Raw genomic sequence first — 22,925 nt, forward strand, 5'->3', positions numbered from 1 at the left:
TATGGCCGATATAAAAAATTCACCTTGATAGGAATGTAATATATAGTTACGTAAGCGAAAAAACGAGTCATGATAATAACTACTGATCACTACTTATTATAAGTTGAAGTGAACTAAACAGAACAAGTTCTTTGCCGCCATTCCAAACGATCCTGTCCGGATCTTGGCAAATAATGGCAATCCTTGATTAGTTTTGTTGCTGCGGTAATATAATCTCACATAGGTGCGAGCAGGTGGTGGAAGGTAAAAATTTATCCTCGAATAAGGAAAAAGATATTGTTGGTGTATCTTGATATTGAACAATAACAAATGTTTAAATTTGTATCCTTCATTCGTATTTGTTCCTATAAAAAAATAGATATGAGTTTATATCTTATTTACTTTATAACGAAAAATAAAACAAAAGAGCAACAAAATTATCGTAAACCATCGTAACAAACATTTTAAGGCATTAAATAGGATTAGTTTGGATAATTTTTTAAATTCCCCGCCTGTGAATGGAAATCATTGTCGATTAGAACGTAATCCATTTTACCATAGGGCGCTGTTCTAAAATATACTGTATTCTTCTAAAATACACCGGCAGGGTCTCTGGCATCATACAGCTTCGAATTTTATCTTACAACTTTATGACGATTCATAAATTGTGAATAACGTCGAAGTCCGGCAACTGTCAAATGACATTCGCATTTATAAGGTTACTACTTTGATTTTGAAATGGCAGCAGAAATAAAACCCGCACCCGGAGGGAATCATGATAAGTTTAGTTCTAGTCGTAAGCCGATACTTTTGTCGAAATTAGAAGGCTGTAATGACGACGTTAACGCGGCTATTATCATCCCGCGGGAAGACGGTGTAATTAGCGTTTGCGATGACAGGTATGTGACGCTTATGTACTCTACAAACTGGCAACTTATCTATCCTTATAATATGGTTGATTTAATTAGTTCTCATATTGGTTTTCTTTCATCATATTCTTTTGTATTTGTAGATTAAATTGGTGTCGCTTGATAATAAAATTCATAATTATCGGTTAATACCTAGAAATTCAATTATTTAAATCTTCATTAATTATTTTATATGCTTAATATCATGCAACATTTTATGTTAATCATATTATTAATTTATTTGATCTTCATTTTTTAATTAGAAGACTTATTTTGCATTATATTTATAGATTTTTTTGCATGGTTTTTATCATTTTTAGATAAACTTATATAGATGAAATAAGTTTATTGTTTTCACAGAACTGTCAGAGTATGGCTAAAACGAGATTCTGGTCATTATTGGCCAAGCGTTTGCCAATACATGGCTGTTGGCGCAACTTCTATGCATTACTGCGTAGAAACACGACAATTATTTGTTGGACTTGAAAATGGAAATATAAATGTATGTGATACTAAATAGATTTAAGGAATGTCTTTTTAAGAATTAATATTTTATGCTTCATAAAATTCATAATTTTAGGAATTTGTTTTGGAACAAGATTATAATCGTATGACTGGTATGCGAGAATATTTAGCACATCAAGCAAGAGTTTCTGGAGTTATATATGCACCAAATTGCGAATGGGTATTGAGCATAGGCCGTGATAAATTATTTCAATTACATTGTTCCACTACTGGAAGAAAATTAGGATCATATCAAACGGATGCATGGTATACTGCTCTACAGTATCCTTTCTTCAATTTTTTTGTATATGTTTTAATGTAAAAAATATCATATTTTATATAATAAACATTTACATTTATATATTAGCTTAACTAATTCAGATTTGATGCACAATCTAAACACGCTTTTGTGGGAGATTATTCTGGACAAATAGCAATGTTAAAATTGGATACTAATGGTGTTACTTTCATTACCATGTTGAAAGCCCATACAGGGAGTATTCATACTTTAGCATGGGATTCTGAGAAGCAACTTCTATTTTCTGGCAGTTTTGATCAAAGTATTATAGTGTGGGATATTGGAGGACGTCAAGGCACAGCATATGAACTTCAAGGCCATCAGTAAGCTAAAGTAACTCTAATATATAAGATAGAACAATTATAAATAGTTTTATGATAATACATTTTATATGTTGTCCTAAAATGTAGCATTTATTTTACAATGTATAAAATTTAATTTATACTCTCTTCTTTTCCTTTTTTGTAAATGTCTTCTATATATGAAAATGTAAATATTTCAGTAACAAAGTAACAGCACTTTGCTATGCAAGTACAGAACGTGTATTACTATCTGGGGGAGAAGATGCAGTGATTGTTTGTTGGGATATGGCTACAAATAGGAGAGAAACAGCACCTTGGGTTGAATCTGATACATGTCAAGTATGCCTATAAATTATTTAAGCTATATGATCCTTAAATTTATATGATCATAGATTACATCTAGAATTTTTGTCATATACAGGCCTGTGATAGGCCATTTTTCTGGAATATAAAAGCTATGATGGATCAGCGTCAAATAGGCTTAAGGCAACATCATTGTCGTCATTGTGGCCGTGCTTTGTGTGCTCGTTGCACTTCTCAAAGAACACCGATCCCATCTATGGGATTTGAGTTCGAAGTTCGAGTGTGTGATCCATGCCATATTCAACTTAAAGCTGCCAAGTAAGTATTAGTGGTATTATGTAGATACTAATTATGTAAATACCATTATAACTAACTTATATATTTTTTTGTATAGCCAAACATCTCTTGCATCATTTCATGATGCAAAACATAGTATTATTGGAATGGATTTAGATGCTCCACGTCGAAGATTACTAACTATTGGGCAAGATCGCTTAATTAAAATATGGGATATTTCTGCACTGCTTCAGTGAACTTGCAAGTATATCTGCTTTTCTAAATAAATCAAATTATATGACACGAAAAACTGTTATCACGTTTAAATGGAAAAATGTGCTATCCAGAGCGTATTTTTGTGATTATATAATTATTTCTAATTACAAATTCAGATATACTTTGTGTAATGCAAAATGTTCTTTGTGGGAATAACGAAATAATATTGCGAGCATGAAAACACAAAGTAGAATTGTAATTATAGGTTTCAAAAGTTTAAGTCATCGATACTTCTTTGCACCAAATACTCATATATTCCTTGTATATTTATAAAACAAGCAGCAATAGATGTGAATATATTTTCTCATATACAGTAGACCCAACACAATCAATTGGAAAAAAAAAGACTAAAGTTAAAAGCGATCTATCTATTTTTGGGATAACGATAATATTACTTTCAAGAAAAAGTACTTTAATACCTGAGGTATAATATAATGCTGAGGTACATGGAACAACCAAAATAGAAAAGAAAAGAGTGAGGAGAGACAGACAAATAAACAGAAAGGGAGACTACTAATATAAATCTTACAACTCTTAAATATTTTCATAATCAAACCTTTGCAAGGTACATCCAGCAGTGTTTACATATAAACTATAATCTGGCTATATTATACATAGGTACTTTTTAATTAAATTAAAGTTATTTCAGTTAATTATTTTGGTGCTGATTGCTGACGTTATACATCTGTAATTATCTTTATCGTTGATACATTATATACAGTTACTGTTAAAATCTTTATAAAGATATCTAGTTTATTCGTACTGTTTAATTGTTTCAAGATAACACATACTATATGTATGTATGCAATAGAATACTTATAGCATTGCATAACATAACATTCACTTTATTATGCTTTTAATTGATCGGTTTTAATAATATATTATGTATATTCTATGAGGATAAAAGATATTAATATCTTATGTTTTACTTTGATTCTAATTAATTGTTTAATTACATAGTAAAAATTGTTTTAAATAGCTATAAGTATATCACAAAAAATTCATGATTTACAAACCTTTAAAAAATGATAGAAAATAAGTTATAATTTGCGTTTTCTGTAGGTCCTAATTATATGAAATATTTAATTTTATGCATATAATTGTAATAATTATATAATTATAAACATATAATCATACAGACATATACATACATATAATTTACTAGATATAATGTATGTGAAGTCAGAAGTCTTATGATATCATCATATAATAATTTTTATAAGTCCTAGTCGTCTTATACATTAATTTTATGACTTATAGCTATATATTATTGTTATATTATTCTTACTAAACATATACAAACAAAGATATGTTAAACAAGAATGCTATGATAAAAAATATAAAAAAAAATTTTTATCTATTAAAATTGGATACGAAATATCAATAATTTTGTTAACCAAATAGATTTTTTCAAAAAGTTTTAAAGCAAAATATGTTTAAAAATAAATTATGTTGAGTCTTTTTAATGTTCATTTATGTAACTAATAGTTTTTATAAGAATTTTTGCTTTTCATGGACACGACTATTTTGTAACAATCTTTTATTTATTTTTAAATGGCTTTCTCCTTTTCTGATCATGTCTGCCTTCCTTTGTCTTTTCATCTTGTAGTCATAAATTCACTTATTTCAACATGGAAGATAAACAAAATTAAGAAGAAAAATTTATTCTTCCTTTTATATGAAAGATCCAATTTTATTGGCATCATGTCCTTCCGAAATTCATTCTAGTTTCTGAAACTTAAAATTATAAATACAATAGTCTTCTTGTGCTTCCATAAAACTAGTTGTCATAAATTGTGATGCAAAAATTGTAATAATAAAAAATATGTCAAAAAAATAACAAAAATGTTAAAATTGAGCATTCATGTCAACATTAAATGTATGTTATATCATTACATTATATCTTTTATAAAATTTTCCCTGTAATTGATTGTTTATAAATAATCTATATGATTGTCTTGTACCTGAAAGTAAAAAAGCATCATTACACTAAATTACAAAATAGGGACTACTGACTTTCATATCGAAATTTGAGTATAAATGGTTATAATGAGAAGTATAATGTTACTCTGTTATAAAGGAATATTAAAAATTTTGTTATATCATATTTTCTTCATTTTTTATATTTTTCAAATTCGATTGTATCTTACAGTTCAATCAAACTACGTTAAAAGATACAATTGTACTCGTTTTGTTGAGGTCATATATAGTATCTTTACATGCTATCATAAATATTTTGTATGCCAACGAAGAATATATACTATTACAATAAGTTGTACGTGCTTCTTATTATAAAAAAAGTGCTGTTACTTGATTAATGTAATTATCTTATTTACAATGAAAATGCGCTGTATAATAAGTATTATCTACAAAGTTTTCAAAAGTATTATACATAAGAAATGTACATTCGTAAGATAATTTTAAAAGAAAATGTTTATTATACAATTCTTTGGTGAAAATTTCATTACTGTTACGTCCCTAGATAAAATATTTTATTAAAATTTTAATCGTTTGAGAAAATGACAATTATTACTAGCAAAATGTATACTATCTGAATTCATTGTCAAAATTGTTCTCGTTACATAAAGACACATTTCATATTACGTTGAACGAATGTTAAATGATAAACATTTCCGGTAAAGCGATCACTGTATTTCACCATCAACTTTATGCATTAGTATGTATATTATAAGATATATAGCTGTAAAGAAAGAACAAAAATATGTGTATACATCCAATCGTATATAAATTGATACAAACTGATCATAAACGAAGTAAAAAATATATTTTCAACATTAATGATACGTCGTTTATTATTTTCATTGGCATATGATTCAAATCTTCTTTATCGTTTAATTGTTGATAATTTGTATTCTTAAATATAAAACAAAGATAACGCATAAAGGTAATCGTAAGTTCTTTGTAAAATTCTTTGTAAAATATCAATGATAGACAGACTATAAACGTTTGAAACTCCGTATTCCTAATTATCATCAAAATTCTTTAAAGTAAAGTGAAAACGTAATAAAAAGAGATACTTCATACAGAAAAACGATGTGTAACAACGTACAAATGTGTTGTTCCGAAAGCGTGCCAAAAAAATCAAAAATAAAATTTAAGAAAATAAAACGGGGTAGGAGACGACAAAGTCGTGAATAATTTGACCCTTTGTAGACGCATGCCATACGATTATACACCGACGTACGATCATAGATACCGCTGCTACTTTTCCATCTCCATAATCCGACTTCCACCTGGCTACGCCCGAACCGTGCCGAAGGTAGCCGAGAGTGATCGCGTTGTTTAACGTGCCGGTCAGAAGCACCGTGGCCTATCCTCCGGAACGAGCCACGGCTGTCTCCGTTGTTCTCATCATCGTCGTAGTATCGTCTTCTCAATTGTACGTTTCTAAAACGTATGTTTTTCGGACATTTGTGATCATTACTTCTTTCCCGTATATCATTAATTCTTTTTCACGGTTTTCTCTTTCTCTCTTTCTCCCTCCTTCCCTCTCTCTCCCTCTCTCTCTCTCTCTCTCTCTCTCTCTCTCTCTCTCTCTCTCTCTCTCTCCTTTCTTCTCTCTCATTCTCGCGCGCGCGTCATCCATTCTTTACGGTTCTTTTTCTTCTCTACTCAACGCACATTAACTTGTCGCATAAAAAAAAAACAAGAAAAGCGAGCTGTTCTCGCGCGCACGTTCATAGCCGGTGTTCTACCGATCGAGTTTCGTTCGGATATGAAAAACGAGCTTCGCGCCGGCCCATGTAAAGTGCAGTGCAGTGCAGTTTAATGGAGCGCACCAACGACTTCTAGCAGAGACCCGCTTTCGTCGTGCTTATCGTTACTCGCGCAAGGTAATTAACTTACGTCGAATATAATACGCGAAACCTAACTTTGATGATTCTCTTTCTTTCTTTCTCTTTCTCTCTTTCTCTCTATCTCTATCTCTATCTCTATCTCTATATCTCTCTATCTATTTCTCTCTTTTTCACTCTTCGTTCTCACTTCTTTGTACACTTCACCGCCACGTATGTACGAGGAAAAAAATAGCCACGTTCATGATGCGGAGCGAAGAATTCGAACATATTAAATGCAACAGTTCAGACCTTCGAGGAATTACACATTGTCCGTATAAATTTAAATATGAAATTTATATAAGCAGTCGGCACGCATGTCTCTTAGATCTTTCGTGCTAACCTGTCCGTCCTTAAGAAAGGAATCGAACGAAGATCTATGGCGATATGATGAGTCTTCCTCTCTTTCTTCCTTTTTTAGCTTATCTGTTATTTTTGCATCTTTTTACAATCTATGATGAACGAAAGCCGATTTTATGTGGAAGTTAATTTTTGTTGATTTTTTTGTGAAAAAGAATACATCATGTTATAATTTTTTCATATTTTCCTGCATGCATATAAGAGAGAAACAAATTCTTTAAGAATTGATCAGTAATCTTTATCATTGCTCAATTTTTACAGATTAAGATTCTTTATGAATGAAAATTCTATTAATAACAAATCAAACATTTTTTTCTTTAGAATAAAAACGCTTACCAAAGGTTTGATTCTTACATATTTTTTTAAGACGATTGAACGTGATAATCGGTGTTCTTATTAACATCTATTCGACGCTTAATTACTGAGAGTTCCTGTGTATATATGCACGTATGTGTATGTACGGTAATACGTTATAGAGAGAAAGAGGGAAAGAGAGAGAGAGAGAGGTTTAATTGTAGAGATATAGGCGTTCGAAACTCATTCGTTCAAATGTGCGTTCATTCCTCGTGATTTCATTTTTTCCCCTAGCATGACGTCACTTACCGATTAATCGATGATACACGATCTTCGCATTGCTTTCCGATCGGTCGTTCGATAGTTCCTATTTATACGGAAAGCGCGAAACTTTTATTTTATTTAAGTTAAAATGGAAGAAGAAAAAAATAGGAAATCTGTTCATGAAGAGATGCGAATGTATGACATATATACATGTACGTTGTATCATCTCGAATCGTGAGTGTGCAAAGAATTAACATAAATTCTATTTTCATCTGGTTTTAAATAACTTTTTTCGGCCTGTCGTTATGCTGGAGATTGTAATGGCGGCCATTTTCGATGACACGTATGTACGAAAGAGAAATAATTTATGAATTTGAGGTTAATTATTTTCAACTGAATGTAAAATGAAAATAAGTATGGTTTATTACAATGAAGATATACACGCGATTCAGGTCATACGAAAGAGTCGAAATTTCGTCGGAACGTGTCTTCCTGGTCACGCGTCGTTGTTTGATCGCCCGTTAAAGTCTCTTGCACACGGTACTACGCCACTGACCGCTCACTAGATATTTTCAAAGTCAATGACTGCGACTCTTCTATACGTTCCTTACTTCAAGTTCATAGTGAAACTGTAGCTCTTTGTGCTAATAATATATAATATATTATTATAATAACCTACATGTGTGCATTATCGTGTGCATGTATATATGTATCAGTTACGGAAAGGTAGAATATAAACGTACTGCGATAAAGATGTGCGTGTCAGATATCGTACATAGAAATAAACTCTTATGACGAACGCTTTGTAAAATTTATATACGAAATACGTTAATTTATTTATATTTGCATATCCGTTGTTTTTTGTTTATATATAATAAAATTCATTCGAAGGGATAGTTCAAGAGAAAGCATAACAGCCGGCGGCAGTAAAAGTTTACGGAAAAGCGCGAAATATGAACGTAACAACGAGACATACTTTGAATGTGTCACGGGGATATTTGAACTCGGTGTATAAACACAGATGCCGAATAACCCACTTATGATAAATCGAGAAATTGAATTAAGAATTAAGAATTTGACATTGAATCGATTCGAAGATTCGAGAAATAATCAAGTTATCTCTTTCGAAATCATCAGCGATGCGTAATAAAACACGTTCGATCTCTATTATCATCTCTATTATCATTGTTATTTACGATGAGATTTATGTATGTCACTTTGAATGAAAATATTAAATAATCAATTTATCCAAAGTCCAGAAAAAATAATTAATTAAATAATGTCTAATTTGTTTATCTATATAAATAAGATTGTTAGTTCAAATGATCTCATACGATACATGATTGAAATAAACCTTCCAGGTTCAATATTGCCCCGTCTTTTTAGCGTTTAACATGAATGCATTCATTGTTGTGGAACCATTTGAACCTAAATTTGATATTTCATCATTATATAACGATCTTTTAGAAATGAATGGAGTGTGATATTTCTTCTCATTTGATGAATACGATTCCATTTGTATTACATTTCCACGGTCCGATAAGTGTTGTCTTGCTTATTCCGTACTTTAGAATTGTGAAATTTGTGACAATTCTCGGGAAAATCGATGACGTCCATCGATAAGAAAAAGATCGATCGGATCGAGAGGATTCTTAGTGGATCCTGTCGGATCCGTATGGCTTGGCAGCATAAACTACCTAACCTACTTTTACAAACAGGTTTATGCTGCTTCTACTGTAACGGTGATCGAGCAGACAACGTCGACGTATGCAAGAATGATTTTTCTTAACTTTAACCGTGCTTTACGTATATGCATATACTTTTAAACTAGCAATTAATAAAAATTTCTTAATAATTGAGTTCATGTTTCATATGTTTGGTCGATTATCAATTTAACATTATCGATTTTAACAATTAAACATTTGATATTTGATTATTCCATGTGATTTTACCAATGGACACACATTTATTTTTTAAATAATTGATGTTACTTGATGTTCTAAAATTCGCATACATCAATCTTATCTTCGGTGATTGTGAAAAAGAATAGATGCGACATATAGAAGTTTCTAGAAGTTCCTAGAAGTTCCTAGAAGTTCCTAGAATAGAAGGACGATTGTGGAGCGTAGGCGAAGTATCATCCTTAGCATCATCCTTGAAATAAAATGCAGACGGTCGTTGTAATTTATCGCATAACCTGTATTTATGCTTCTGATATTCTTAGTCTGTGGTTTATGCGATGTTGTTGTTGAATATATGAGTATTAAAAAAAAAAAAAAAAGAAAAACGAAAAAACAGAAAAACGATGAAAAGATGAAAACATTTTCTTGCTTTAGGTGGAGTGCCGACAACCACGACTTAAGAGATGGTCATCGTCACGCGGGTAAGATGTTCTTTTTTTTCTTTTTCTTTTATTATTTAACTTAATTATTTCTAATTATAAATCATCGAAACAAGATCATTATTATAAAGGATCGAGTTTTTAAGGGATATTAAAGATTTTATTTGTTATAGAAAATAATATCTATTACAGGTGTAGTTCAGCTCGATCGATTTTATCTATTCTGACTGATTCTGACTCGTGATTCGCCGCGAGAGCGTTTTCTTGCTGATGCGTTACTTTTTACCGCTTTCATCGTCTTTCTCCTTCAAGACGGTTAGTAGGGCTTTGTCACGAGTGAGAATGTCTTAGGATTTTATGATATTCGCGTGAATGTTTCTTTTTTTATTTCTCTATTTTTTTTTTCTAATTCAAAAGTCGATATTTTTATGTCATCTTTGGCAATCGATTGATACGTATATATATATTTATTTTAGATTTATTTTAAATCAAAAGTTATTTTCTGTCTCATCGATCAATAATAATAATATCATCATGTTACAGTATAAATCGTCTTGATTGATTAGTTTTATTAGCGATTATGTACGTCGTCTTCGTCCGCGATTATATCGAAATAGAATTTCTATGGAACATAAGAAGGTCCTTGCAATCGAATGAAAGTTTACATTTATCGTGTCCTTTTTTATCTTTTAACCCTTTGTATCTCTAGGAGCATATATACTAATTATCTGTAAGATAAATGTGTACATATAAATTTATTAGATGGACCGGAAAGTAATGTCGTTTCTGCGCATGTCGATATTTGATTGTGATTAAAAATAAAAACTTGTTAAAAATTTATTCGTTTGAATTTAATTTAAGAAAGCGACATTACTTTCCGATCCCACTAATATATATCTTATTATATATAATGTATAATGTCAATTTCTCGATAAATAAAACAGAAGAAATCAATTAAAAAATGATATAGCAAATACATTTTTTGTACATACTTATAATAATTTTTTGTGATTAATGATTTCGAAGTTTAAGAGGGAAAAAAGGAATAGTTGAAGCACCACAAAATTTGAATCAATTCATTCGGCAGTTATACAATACTTTAAAGTAGTGTTCAAAAAATCTTTTTTGTCGCTAATGTAGAATTAACTTTTCGATAGGAGCTTTAAAGTAAAGGACAAAATTTCTATCTATGCAGCCGTTTCGAATTTTTCTTTCTGGAAAATAAAAAACGTTGAGACGCGCGATCGGTTAATTAGGCATAGTTAACGGTCCTTTACTACCGCGCGAATGCCCTGTACAACACCTTGGTATTTCGCACGAACGATCTAGCTGTCGTATAACGGTACGAGAATCGTCTGCTGGACGTGCTTTTTATTTGTACCTTCGAATTTATACTTTACGGTTTTTCTCTATTTATTTTAAATAAATCATTGAAGACGTGTAAAAAGCAAGAATTAAAAATTGATACAATTCTCTTTTTCTATCATTGGAGATTTTTAAGAGAAAAATGTCTTATTTATTGTATTGACTCTGACAATTAACTTATGAATAATTTCCTTATTATTTTTGTTATTGTTTCACTAAAATAAACAATTTTTCTATTTCGAAAGTAAACAAATATCGTCGAAAATTTAAGAAATTTTTCTTTCTTCTTTAGAAAGAAAAATGGTCTGTTCATAGTCTGTTCACAAATGTTCGTAAACTGATTTCTTTATAAATATAAACGAACATTAAACAGCAATAATAAAAATACAATTTAAAATTTTCATTAAATTCTCACGTTTGACGAGTAAATTGAGCCATTATAGATAGCAAAGAAAATAAAATGAATGAAGGAACCAATCGAATTGGTTATTATTATTTCAAATCGATGACCGGAAGAGCTCTTCCGATGAGGTGAACAACCGGAAAGCGTTTGGTATAGTCGATCATAGATCTATGGGAATGGTGTTACCATATTAAGACTTTGTTTAGAATGGTCATCCTGTGTATCTTATTACTAACTAAGCAATAAAATCCGCTGGTGCGATTATTATCGAAAATTTTATATTTTTATTCACGTTAAAACGTTTAACTGCTCTTAAATTATGTGAAATAGTGCAGTTTATTAAAATCAAATTAGAGCATTTACCTATCAGAAAAATTTATTATCGATGTTTCGTGCTTTTCTTTTTCTTTTACCAGCAGTGTACTTTCGGGATAATAATTAGTTTGAAATTGCATTGGAATGTCTTGATAAGAGAAAAAGATATCAAAAACGAATCGAAGGTTTTGTAATTCATAATGCAAGATCGACGAGTAGCGATAAACACTTTATCGGATAACCTTGCACAAAACAATCCACTTTCTTTTAATAGGAAGGCAAGAACAATGATAATCCGCAATTCATAATTGTTTGAATTAGAAGCAGACATAGTTAGTTGCCGCGTTCAACGCAACGTAATTAGTTTTCCTCTTATAAGCACACTTGTCATTATCATTCCCCATATAGTAATGTCTTTACGAATAAGAAAATTAATTCTAGCTATCGTAGATTATACTTATACTGTATGATAGAAAGATGGACACGGTCATGTACACGTATGCATTTAAAAATTAATAGGCGGATATTTATTTTTTATTTATTTATTTTTTTTTTTTTTCATTGTATATTATATGTTCACCTTACATTTTAATAATTATTTTTTATTTTTAGGGGGATTATATATGGATCGAACCAATATCTGGAAGAGAATTTGACGTTGCGATCGGAGCACGTGTAATTTCGGCAGAAGGTAGACGAATCCAGGTTAAGGACGACGATAACAAGGTGAGATTAGAGTTTGATTCGATTTACATTAAAGATCGCTTATGTTTCACGGCATAAAGGGATATTTATTTTTGACAGGAACAATGGCTGACTCCGGAAAGACGAATAAAGGCCATGCACGCTACGTCTGTGCAAGGTGTCGAAGATATGATCAGTTTAGGAGACCTCCATGAAGCCGGCATTTTGAGAAATTTACTAATTCGTTATAATGAGAATCTCATTTATGTTAGTAATTGATATTATTTTATATCTTTCTTCATACTACTACGTCAATATATTCTGCGGGGATAATCATTTAATTAATTTTTTATGTTTTTGATGTATTCAATGAAAAGAAAAAAAAAAAAAAAAAACGAAATTAATAAAAACGTGTTACAGACTTACACAGGCTCTATATTGGTCGCCGTTAATCCGTACCAGATACTGCCTATTTACACCGCGGAACAAATAAAGCTGTACAAGGATCGTAAAATTGGAGAACTTCCACCTCACATATTTGCTATCGGTGATAACAGTTATGCACACATGAACAGATACGGTCAAGATCAATGTATAGTAATTAGGTATAGGTCTTTACGTTTATTTATTCATTTACTTATTATTTACTTTTTTTTTGTATATTGATGCCATAAATGAAAAGTAAATAATTAATATTGAAAATAAGGATTGATTGAAAATTACGATGTTGGTATAGTGGCGAAAGCGGGGCGGGCAAGACCGAGAGTACGAAATTAATTTTACAATATTTAGCGGCGATCAGTGGTAAGCACTCTTGGATAGAGCAACAAATTTTAGAAGCAAATCCAATATTAGAAGGTATTGTCAAATAAATATATACAGAGGTAAATTAAATAAATAGTACGTATTTCACCAATATTTTATTTTCACTGTAGCCTTCGGTAATGCTAAAACTGTGAGAAACGATAACTCCTCTCGTTTTGGTAAATACATAGACATCCATTTTAATGAGCATGGTATAATAGAAGGCGCTAAAATTGAACAATACCTTTTGGAAAAATCTCGCATCGTGTCTCAAAGCTTAGACGAAAGGAATTATCATGTTTTTTATTGTATGTTGGCTGGATTATCGAAGGAAGAAAAGCAAAAGTTAGAACTTGATGATGCCTCATCGTACAGGTATCTAACGGGAGTAAGTAAGAAAATATTCTCTTTCTCTTTCTTTTTTTGTGGAAATGTGATTCTAAGTATAACTTCACGAAAAAATCATACGATTATAAATGTAAATTAATTAAATAATATTCTGTTTTTAATATTTAGGGAGGCAGTATAACGTGCGAGGGTAGAGATGATGCTGCTGAATTTGCTGATATAAGATCAGCCATGAAAGTATTGTTGTTTACTGATTCAGAAATATGGGAGGTTTTAAAGCTCCTCGCAGCTTTGTTACATATGGGAAATATAAAATACAGAGCTACCGTCGTAGGTATGAATTTAGTATTTAACAAAATCCTAAAGTATTATTTTTTCCTTTTTGTTTTGCTAGGATGGTTTTATTTCCTATTTGTGAATAACTTATAGATAATTTGGACGCAACAGAAATACCAGAACAGACAAACGTTCAGAGAGTAGCTCATTTGTTGGGTGTTCCAGTACAATCTTTGATAGATGCTCTTACACGAAAAACAATATTTGCTCACGGCGAGACTGTAGTAAGTATCCATGTACAGTAGCTATGAACTTTCAATTATGAATGTTAATTAATATTTTTATATCATTAATTGTATGTAACTTGTGATCAGGTTTCTACGTTATCAAGGGAACAATCAGTTGATATAAGAGATGCTTTTGTTAAAGGAATATATGGTCGATTATTTATACATATCGTTAAAAAAATTAACGAAGCTATCTATAGACCGAAGAATACTTCACGTAGTGCCATCGGTGTGCTTGATATATTTGGCTTTGAAAATTTTAATCACAATAGCTTTGAGCAATTTTGCATTAATTATGCGAATGAAAATCTACAGCAATTCTTTGTACAACATATCTTTAAGTTGGAACAGGAGGAATATAATCATGAAGGTATTAATTGGCAACATATAGAATTCGTCGACAATCAAGATGCTCTAGATTTAATAGCTATTAAACAACTAAATATAATGGCACTTATTGATGAAGAATCAAAGTTTCCAAAAGTATGTACTTCTCTATATATCGTTATATGTTTGTAACTTAATGCTATAATATTATTATATATGATTTCAGGGTACAGATCAAACGATGTTAGCAAAGATTCATAAGACTCATGGAACGCACAGAAATTACTTAAAACCAAAATCGGATATCAATACCTCATTTGGATTGAATCATTTCGCAGGTGTCGTTTTCTATGACACTAGAAGTTTTCTCGAAAAGAATAGGGATACATTTAGCGCTGATTTATTACAACTCATTCATATATCTTCAAATAAGTTTTTGCAAACGTGTTTCATCGAGGACATTGGCATGGGTTCCGAAACCAGAAAAAGAGCGCCGACTTTGTCAACTCAATTCAAAAAATCATTAGATTCACTTATGAAGACGTTATGTAGCTGTCAGCCTTTCTTTATAAGATGTATTAAACCTAATGAATATAAAAAACCTATGGTAAGTCTCAATACAAAATATTATAAATATTATAAAAATAATATAGAATATTAATGTATTATAACATTGAAAAGATATTTTTATCATTTGACATTATTTTAGATGTTTGATAGAGGATTATGTTGTCGACAATTAAGATACTCTGGAATGATGGAAACAATTAGAATACGCAGAGCAGGATATCCAATTAGGCATTCCTTTCATGAGTTCGTTGAAAGATATAGATTCCTTATACCTGGTGTACCTCCTGCGCATAAAGTATATTACCAAAAATATTTTCATTAACAATGAATTTCATTTACAATATGCTTTTCCAAATTAATATATTTTATTGAGTAAACGTTCTTATGGTAGGTCGATTGTCGAGCTGCTACTTCAAAAATTTGCCATGTAGTTCTAGGAAGATCAGATTATCAATTAGGACACACTAAAGTATTCTTGAAGGATGCACATGATTTATTTTTGGAGCAAGAACGCGATCGTGTTTTGACGCGAAAAATTTTGATATTACAACGCAATATACGTGGATGGGTTTACAGAAGAAGATTTATGCGTATGCGAACGGCAGCAATGATAATACAAAAGTATTGGAGAGGCTACGCTCAACGACAGCGTTACAAACGTATGAAGAGTGGTTATATGAGATTACAAGCTCTCATAAGATCACGAGTGCTGTCTCATAGATTCAGACACTTGCGAGGACATATAGTAGCTCTTCAGGCACGAGCTAGAGGTCATTTGGTACGCAAAATGTTTCGAAAAAAATTATGGGCCATTGTTAAAATTCAAGCTCATGTGAGAAGATTGATAGCAGAAAGAAGATATAAGAAGATTAAATATGAATACAGATTACATATTGAAGCGTTAAGGTTACGGAAGAAAGAGGAACGTGAACTAAAAGATCAAGGAAATAAAAGAGCTAAAGAAATTGCTGAACAAAATTATAGGGTGCGCATTAAAGCATAAGTTTAATTAGAATATTAGTTGCACAGTTTTTTAATGTGTAAATAATCTTGCAGGAACGAATGCAAGAATTGGAAAGAAAAGAAATAGAAATGGAACTTGAAGATAGGCGTAGGATGGAAATCAAGAAAAATTTGATTAATGATGCAGCTAAGAAGCAAGATGAACCAGTTGATGATAGCAAATTAGTCGAAGCGATGTTTGATTTCTTACCTGATTCTAGTAGCGAAGCACCAACACCAGCCAGGGAAACATCTGTTTTTAATGTTAGTTATTCATTTAATATTTTATCATTATTAAATTATGTTATGTACATAAAAATGCATATATTACTTGGATTTTCAGGATCTTCCAGCTCCTAAAGCTGATCAGCAAGAAATTATTAGTCCGGTTCAAACTGCTTCAGAAGATGAGGAAGACTTATCCGAATTTAAGTTTCAAAAATTTGCAGCTACTTACTTCCAGGGTAATATTACACATCAGTACTCTAGGAAACCATTGAAACATCCGTTATTATCTCTACATACACAAGGAGACCAACTGGTTAGTACGTCAGTATTTAAAAAATTATTTTTAAAATATTTAGTTCATGATAAATATAAATTTTTATCGATCTTACTATATACTTCATCTTAGATATAATGCTATCTTTTATAGGCTGCTCAAGCTTTATGGATTACTATACTTCGTTTTACCGGTGATCTTCCGGAACCACGTTTTCATACAATGGACAGAGACACAACATCTGTTATGTCTAAAGTAACCGCTACTCTTGGACGTAATTTCATTAGAAGTAAAGAATTCCAGGAAGCACAAATGATGGGCATGGATCCAGTATGTATTGATTACACGTTTCATTTTAGATGTCTATTTTGCTCAAAAACTAAAGAACATTATTCTTTGATAGGAATCCTTCTTAAAGCAGAAACCACGATCTATCAGGCATAAATTAGTATCATTGACCTTAAAAAGGAAGAATAAATTAGGAGAGGATGTTAGAAGGAGACTACAAGAAGATGAATATACAGCAGATAGCTATCAATCTTGGTTGGAAGCAAGACCAACTTCAAATCTAGAGAAACTACATTTTATCATTGGTCATGGAATACTCAGAGCAGAATTAAGAGATGAAATTTATTGTCAGATTTGCAAACAATTAACCAATAATCTTTCAAAATCATCGCACGCTCGTGGCTGGATTTTACTGTCCCTTTGTGTTGGTTGTTTTGCTCCATCTGAAAAATTTGTAAACTATCTTCGTGCATTTATAAGAGAAGGGCCACCAGGCTATGCTCCGTACTGTGAAGATCGCCTCAAAAGAACATTCAATAATGGTACTCGGAATCAGCCTCCAAGTTGGTTAGAACTTCAGGCAACAAAATCCAAAAAACCAATTATGCTTCCTATTACATTCATGGATGGAAATACCAAAACTCTTCTTGCCGACTCAGCAACTACTGCTAGGGAATTGTGCAATCAATTATCAGATAAAATTTCATTAAGGGATCAATTTGGATTCTCTCTTTATATCGCATTATTCGATAAAGTTTCATCATTGGGTAGCGGTGGTGATCATGTTATGGATGCTATTTCTCAGTGCGAACAGTATGCTAAGGAACAGGGCGCACAGGAACGAAATGCGCCATGGAGATTGTTTTTCCGGAAAGAAATCTTTGCACCATGGCATGAACCAACAGAAGATCAAGTAGCAACAAATCTGATATATCAGCAAGTAGTTAGAGGTGTGAAATTCGGAGAATATCGCTGCGACAAAGAAGAAGATTTGGCAATGATTGCAGCTCAACAATACTATATAGAGTATCATACAGATATGAATATAGACAGATTATATACCTTACTACCTAATTATATACCAGATTATTGTTTAGCTGGTGTCGATAAGGCCATTGATAGATGGGGACATCTTGTTCTACAAGCATATAAAAAGGTAAAATATAAGTATTAAATTAAAATTATCACGTTGGTTAAGAATTACAATTCTTTTAATATTTTTAGAGTTACTATTTAAAAGAAAAGGTACCTGTTTTACGTGTTAAAGAGGATATAGTAGGCTATGCAAAATTTAAGTGGCCTTTACTTTTTTCTCGCTTCTATGAAGCTTATAGAAATTCTGGTCCAAATTTGCCTAAGAACGACGTTATTATAGCTGTCAATTGGACTGGAGTTTACGTTGTTGATGATCAGGAACAAGTGCTTTTGGAATTGTCCTTCCCTGAAATTACCACCGTGTCTAGTCAAAAGTATGTATGTTGCTGCCTTTAATAATTTTTTTAGAATAACAGAAACTATTTACTAAACTGTTTTTAGAACGAACAAGATGTTTACACAGACATTCAGTTTGTCGACGGTGCGAGGAGAAGAGTTTACATTCCAGAGCCCTAACGCAGAAGATATTCGTGATTTGGTTGTATACTTTTTAGAAGGTTTAAAAAAACGTAGTAAACATGTTATAGCAGTGCAAGATTATAAAGCACCTGGTGAAGGATCGTCTTTCTTAAATTTCCAAAAAGGAGATCTTATTATCTTGGAAGATGATAATACTGGCGAAAATGTTCTTAGCTCTGCTTGGTGTGTTGGAACTTGTGAAAGGACTGGTGAAAAAGGTGATTTTCCTGTAGAGACAGTTTATGTTCTACCATCTCTTACAAAGCCCCCAAATGATATATTGGTAAATATCATTAATTTGTCTATATATATATAGAAATATTTATGCAATGCTTTAAATATTAAAATATTTCATCTTACATAGGCATTATTCAGCGTAGAAAGTACTGAAAATGGCCGTAGGTTATATCCTCAACAAATAAATGGAGTTGAATCTCGAGACAAACCTCATACTCTTATGGAATATGCCATTGATCATTTTCGGTAGATATATTTTGCAGCAAAAATGAATATTAGATTTAAAATAAAAATATTTTCATTCTAAATATCATGTATATGTTTTAGAACTCCGCCAAAGAGGACAATGTCGAAGGCTTTAACTCTAACAACAGCGAGAAGAGGTCATACAGATGAATTATGGCATCACTCGAGAGAACCAATAAAGCAACCACTTTTGAAAAAATTAATATCTAAGGAAGAACTTGCGGAAGAAGCATGTTTTGCCTTCAATGCTGTTTTGAAATATATGGGTGATTTACCAACGAAAAGATCTCGAATTGGCAACGAATACACCGATGTTATTTTTGACGGTCCTTTAAAGAATGAAATTTTAAGAGACGAGATTTATTGTCAAATAATGAAGCAATTAACGGATAACTGTAATAGATTGAGCGAAGAACGAGGATGGGAGTTAATGTGGCTTGCTACTGGACTTTTTACTTGTAGTCAAAGTCTTCTTAAAGTATGATTTTAATGTGATCTTATATTTGTGTAAATATTAATTTTTTTTAAAATTCTTTGCATTTCATTCATATCTATGTATTGTTAATTAAAGGAATTAACATTATTTTTACGCACGAGGCGACATCCCATATCTCAAGATTCGTTACAAAGACTTCAAAAGACTTTACGTAATGGTCAACGAAAATATGCTCCACATCAAGTAGAAGTAGAAGCTATTCAACATAAAACAACACAAATATTTCATAAAGTCTACTTCCCAGATGATACTGATGAAGTAAGGATATTTAATATATACATATATAGTTACTATGATAAAATAATCTTTTCTCTTATATATAGGCGTTTGAGGTTGATTCATCTACAAGAGCAAAGGATTTTTGTCAGAATATTGCACAAAGACTTAATTTACGTTCGGCAGAAGGTTTTAGTTTATTTGTAAAAATTGCAGATAAGGTCATTTCAGTACCGGAAGGTGATTTCTTTTTCGATTTTGTGCGACATCTAACAGATTGGATTAAAAAAGCTAGACCATCACGGGATGGTAGGTAGCAGATTGTTTCTGATTAAAATAGTTATTAAATTGAATTTATAGTTTTATATATATATATATATATATATATATATATATATATATATATATATATACATATATATATTATAGGTATTTCTCCTCAGTTTACGTATCAAGTATTTTTTATGAAAAAGTTATGGACAAATACAGTTCCTGGAAAAGACAGAAATGCGGATCTTATATTTCATTTTCATCAAGAACTTCCAAAGTTACTGAGAGGTACATCTTAAAATTACCAATTTTATAAGTATTATGGATTGTTCTACCTCTAGAACTTTTACATACATAAAATTTTTAGGATACCATAAGTGTACTAAAGAAGAAGCTTCAAGATTAGCAGCATTGGTATATAGAGTACGTTTTGGAGAAAGTAAGCAAGAACTTCAAGCGATTCCGTAAGTTTTTATGAAACTATGTACAAATTGTTCATATTATTAAAAGTATTTTGTACGAACTAATAATTGTTGTTATAAAATATAAATGTTATTACTTATTTTAAATAGGCAAATGTTGAGAGAACTTATACCAAGCGATTTAGTAAAGATACAAAATTCGAATGACTGGAAAAGATCTATAATAGCTGCGTATAATCAAGATGCTGGTAAGTCATAACGACTTTTGTAATAACATCAACGTATAATTTGCTGCTTTGAATATTTCTTTATTATTATTAAATATGATTATTTTTTACATAGGAATGAGCCCAGAGGATGCAAAAATAACATTTTTGAAAATAGTTTATCGATGGCCAACATTTGGATCTGCATTCTTTGAAGTTAAGCAAAGTACAGAACCAAATTATCCAGAATTACTTTTAATTGCAATTAATAAACATGGAGTAAGCGTTATACATCCTCAAACAAAGGTAATTTAACATAGATTTTTCATATTACAAATCTAATATAATATACATAAACATAATTTGATTCTAATTACCATCATAATTTTTTGTAGGATATATTAATAACACATCCTTTTACTAGAATCTCAAATTGGTCATCTGGTAATACCTATTTTCATATGACAATAGGGAACTTGGTACGAGGTTCTAAACTTTTATGTGAAACTTCACTTGGTTATAAAATGGATGATCTGTTAACGTCATATATTTCATTAATGCTCACAAATATGAATAAGCAACGTACAATACGAATAAAATAGATTTATGGCTACGTGTTCTCCAAAGCAATTAAAAAATAATCCGTACATTTTTCTATTTTTTAAATATAAGTAATAGAAGATAATATTAGAGAGATTAAATAAGAAGAAGAGATACTTTTCATAAGAAATTCAAAATGTAAAGCAAAATGTATGTAAATTTAGCGCAAATTTAATTTGACCATTTCAAAATATTGTTGTTTATGATTGTTTATACTATATAATAGCGTTAAAATGATATTTTTTTATAATGAAAAGAACACATTCCATTATCGTTCCACATATATTTTTATTTTATTACATTTTTTAAAAATTAATATTGAATTTTATACTTGTGATTTAATTATAGTATTAATTTTTTCAAGGTCATAGAGATATTGTTAAATACCAGTGAATAATTTTTAGTTAATTCGTTATATCAGGCACTACACATTCATGTGGCATTATAAATAGATATAACAGCCAAATTTATTTTTTTCATACTTACCATTCGATTTACAATTAGCGGCACAGTTGTTACACAGATAATACAAAGGAAATAGAAGTTCGTGTGTATACAAAATAATAAACTAAAAGCTTTGTATATGATTTATTTACAAATAAGATTTTCATATAATTTTGTAAAATATTACTTTGCTCTATATTAAATATAATCAAAGAATTTTGTGCTGAAGCATATATTACTCGGTTTCGATATAACTGATATCTTTCTTATTATTTAAATAGTACATAAAACCGTAGAAAACGACAATAAGTTAATAAATATTATTGTACGTAAGTTATGAATATGAACATATTGCGAAATGATTTTTAAAAGTGTTTATCAATATTGATTCGTAAGTTATAATAAAACAAAAAAAAGGAAAAAAAAAAGAAAATAGTATGAGAGAATCTAAACTTGTATCCGTCCGATGATATTCAAGAATATAATTACTATTAATCCACATTTATATATTGTGAATAATAAAGACAATCGTATTCTTCAATTATGCGATACAAGTGTTAATCGTGAGTAAGTTCCCATGGAACATATACATGTTTCCCCTTCACAATAGATCTTTTCAGGAAGACATTCTTAAGATGATGTTATCTCATTTCCTCCTTGAGACGACTACGTTCAAATATACTTTAAAAACAAGAAATAAAGACAACTCTGCAAACCTAATGAACCAGATTTATTTAAACTAGATCTTAAATTAATATGTTAACTTTATCAGGTTTATGTAATTTTCTTAAGTACAAAGTTTTGAATTTTCATTTGTATTTAGCAATTAAATAATTTTACGAATTCGATTAAATTTGAAAAGATTTTTTAAGATCATACATAAGTTTTCGTTTTGTAGATAGTTCATGTGTGAAAGATAAAACGCTATAATACATTTACAGATATGAAGATAAATTAGTGCTTTCATCAATAATCCCAATAATTGTTAGTAGTTACAGATATTATTATAAATACCTAATTTTACACCAAATTACATTTTATATG

The 22,925-nt window shown here is 30.7% G+C and overlaps 2 protein-coding genes and 1 long non-coding RNA gene across 7 annotated transcripts; 2 read left to right on the forward strand and 1 right to left on the reverse strand.

Moving 5' to 3' along the window:
- Positions 1–62: 62 nt before the first annotated feature.
- On the forward strand, positions 63–5,645 carry LOC124428219 (WD repeat and FYVE domain-containing protein 2). Its single transcript, XM_046972070.1, has 8 exons — positions 63–204; positions 587–878; positions 1,248–1,389; positions 1,468–1,673; positions 1,773–2,012; positions 2,192–2,330; positions 2,413–2,612; positions 2,689–5,645. The coding sequence occupies exons 2-8, from the start codon at positions 718–720 to the stop codon at positions 2,825–2,827; spliced, it is 1,227 nt and encodes a 408-aa protein (XP_046828026.1). The 5' UTR covers positions 63–204; positions 587–717; the 3' UTR covers positions 2,828–5,645.
- Positions 4,949–7,802, reverse strand: LOC124428220. Its single transcript, XR_006943112.1, has 2 exons — positions 7,664–7,802; positions 4,949–6,254 (listed from the first exon to the last, which is right to left on the reverse strand). It is a non-coding gene; the product is annotated as an uncharacterized LOC124428220 (long non-coding RNA).
- LOC124428215 (myosin-VIIa) lies at positions 6,248–22,422 on the forward strand. Of its 5 annotated transcripts, none has more exons than XM_046972061.1 (28): positions 6,248–6,700; positions 9,955–10,001; positions 12,655–12,768; positions 12,847–12,993; positions 13,147–13,331; positions 13,463–13,584; positions 13,662–13,918; positions 14,047–14,212; positions 14,308–14,438; positions 14,529–14,924; positions 14,995–15,375; positions 15,478–15,633; positions 15,730–16,323; positions 16,395–16,604; positions 16,684–16,881; positions 16,996–17,172; positions 17,246–18,286; positions 18,355–18,599; positions 18,667–19,027; positions 19,109–19,227; positions 19,309–19,705; positions 19,799–19,981; positions 20,047–20,248; positions 20,369–20,497; positions 20,577–20,673; positions 20,782–20,879; positions 20,974–21,143; positions 21,233–22,422. In XM_046972061.1, the coding sequence occupies exons 2-28, from the start codon at positions 9,984–9,986 to the stop codon at positions 21,437–21,439; spliced, it is 6,501 nt and encodes a 2,166-aa protein (XP_046828017.1). In that variant the 5' UTR covers positions 6,248–6,700; positions 9,955–9,983; the 3' UTR covers positions 21,440–22,422. The 5 variants fall into 5 exon arrangements, 3 of the variants coding, with proteins under 3 accessions (XP_046828017.1, XP_046828018.1, XP_046828019.1); XM_046972062.1 differs by lacking the exon at positions 6,248–6,700 and adding an exon at positions 7,855–7,961; XM_046972063.1 differs by lacking the exon at positions 6,248–6,700 and adding an exon at positions 9,365–9,383.
- Positions 22,423–22,925: the final 503 nt, after the last annotated feature.

This window comes from Vespa crabro, chromosome 11 (genome assembly GCF_910589235.1).
Source record: "Vespa crabro chromosome 11, iyVesCrab1.2, whole genome shotgun sequence".
Taxonomy (NCBI): Eukaryota; Metazoa; Arthropoda; class Insecta; order Hymenoptera; family Vespidae; genus Vespa; species Vespa crabro.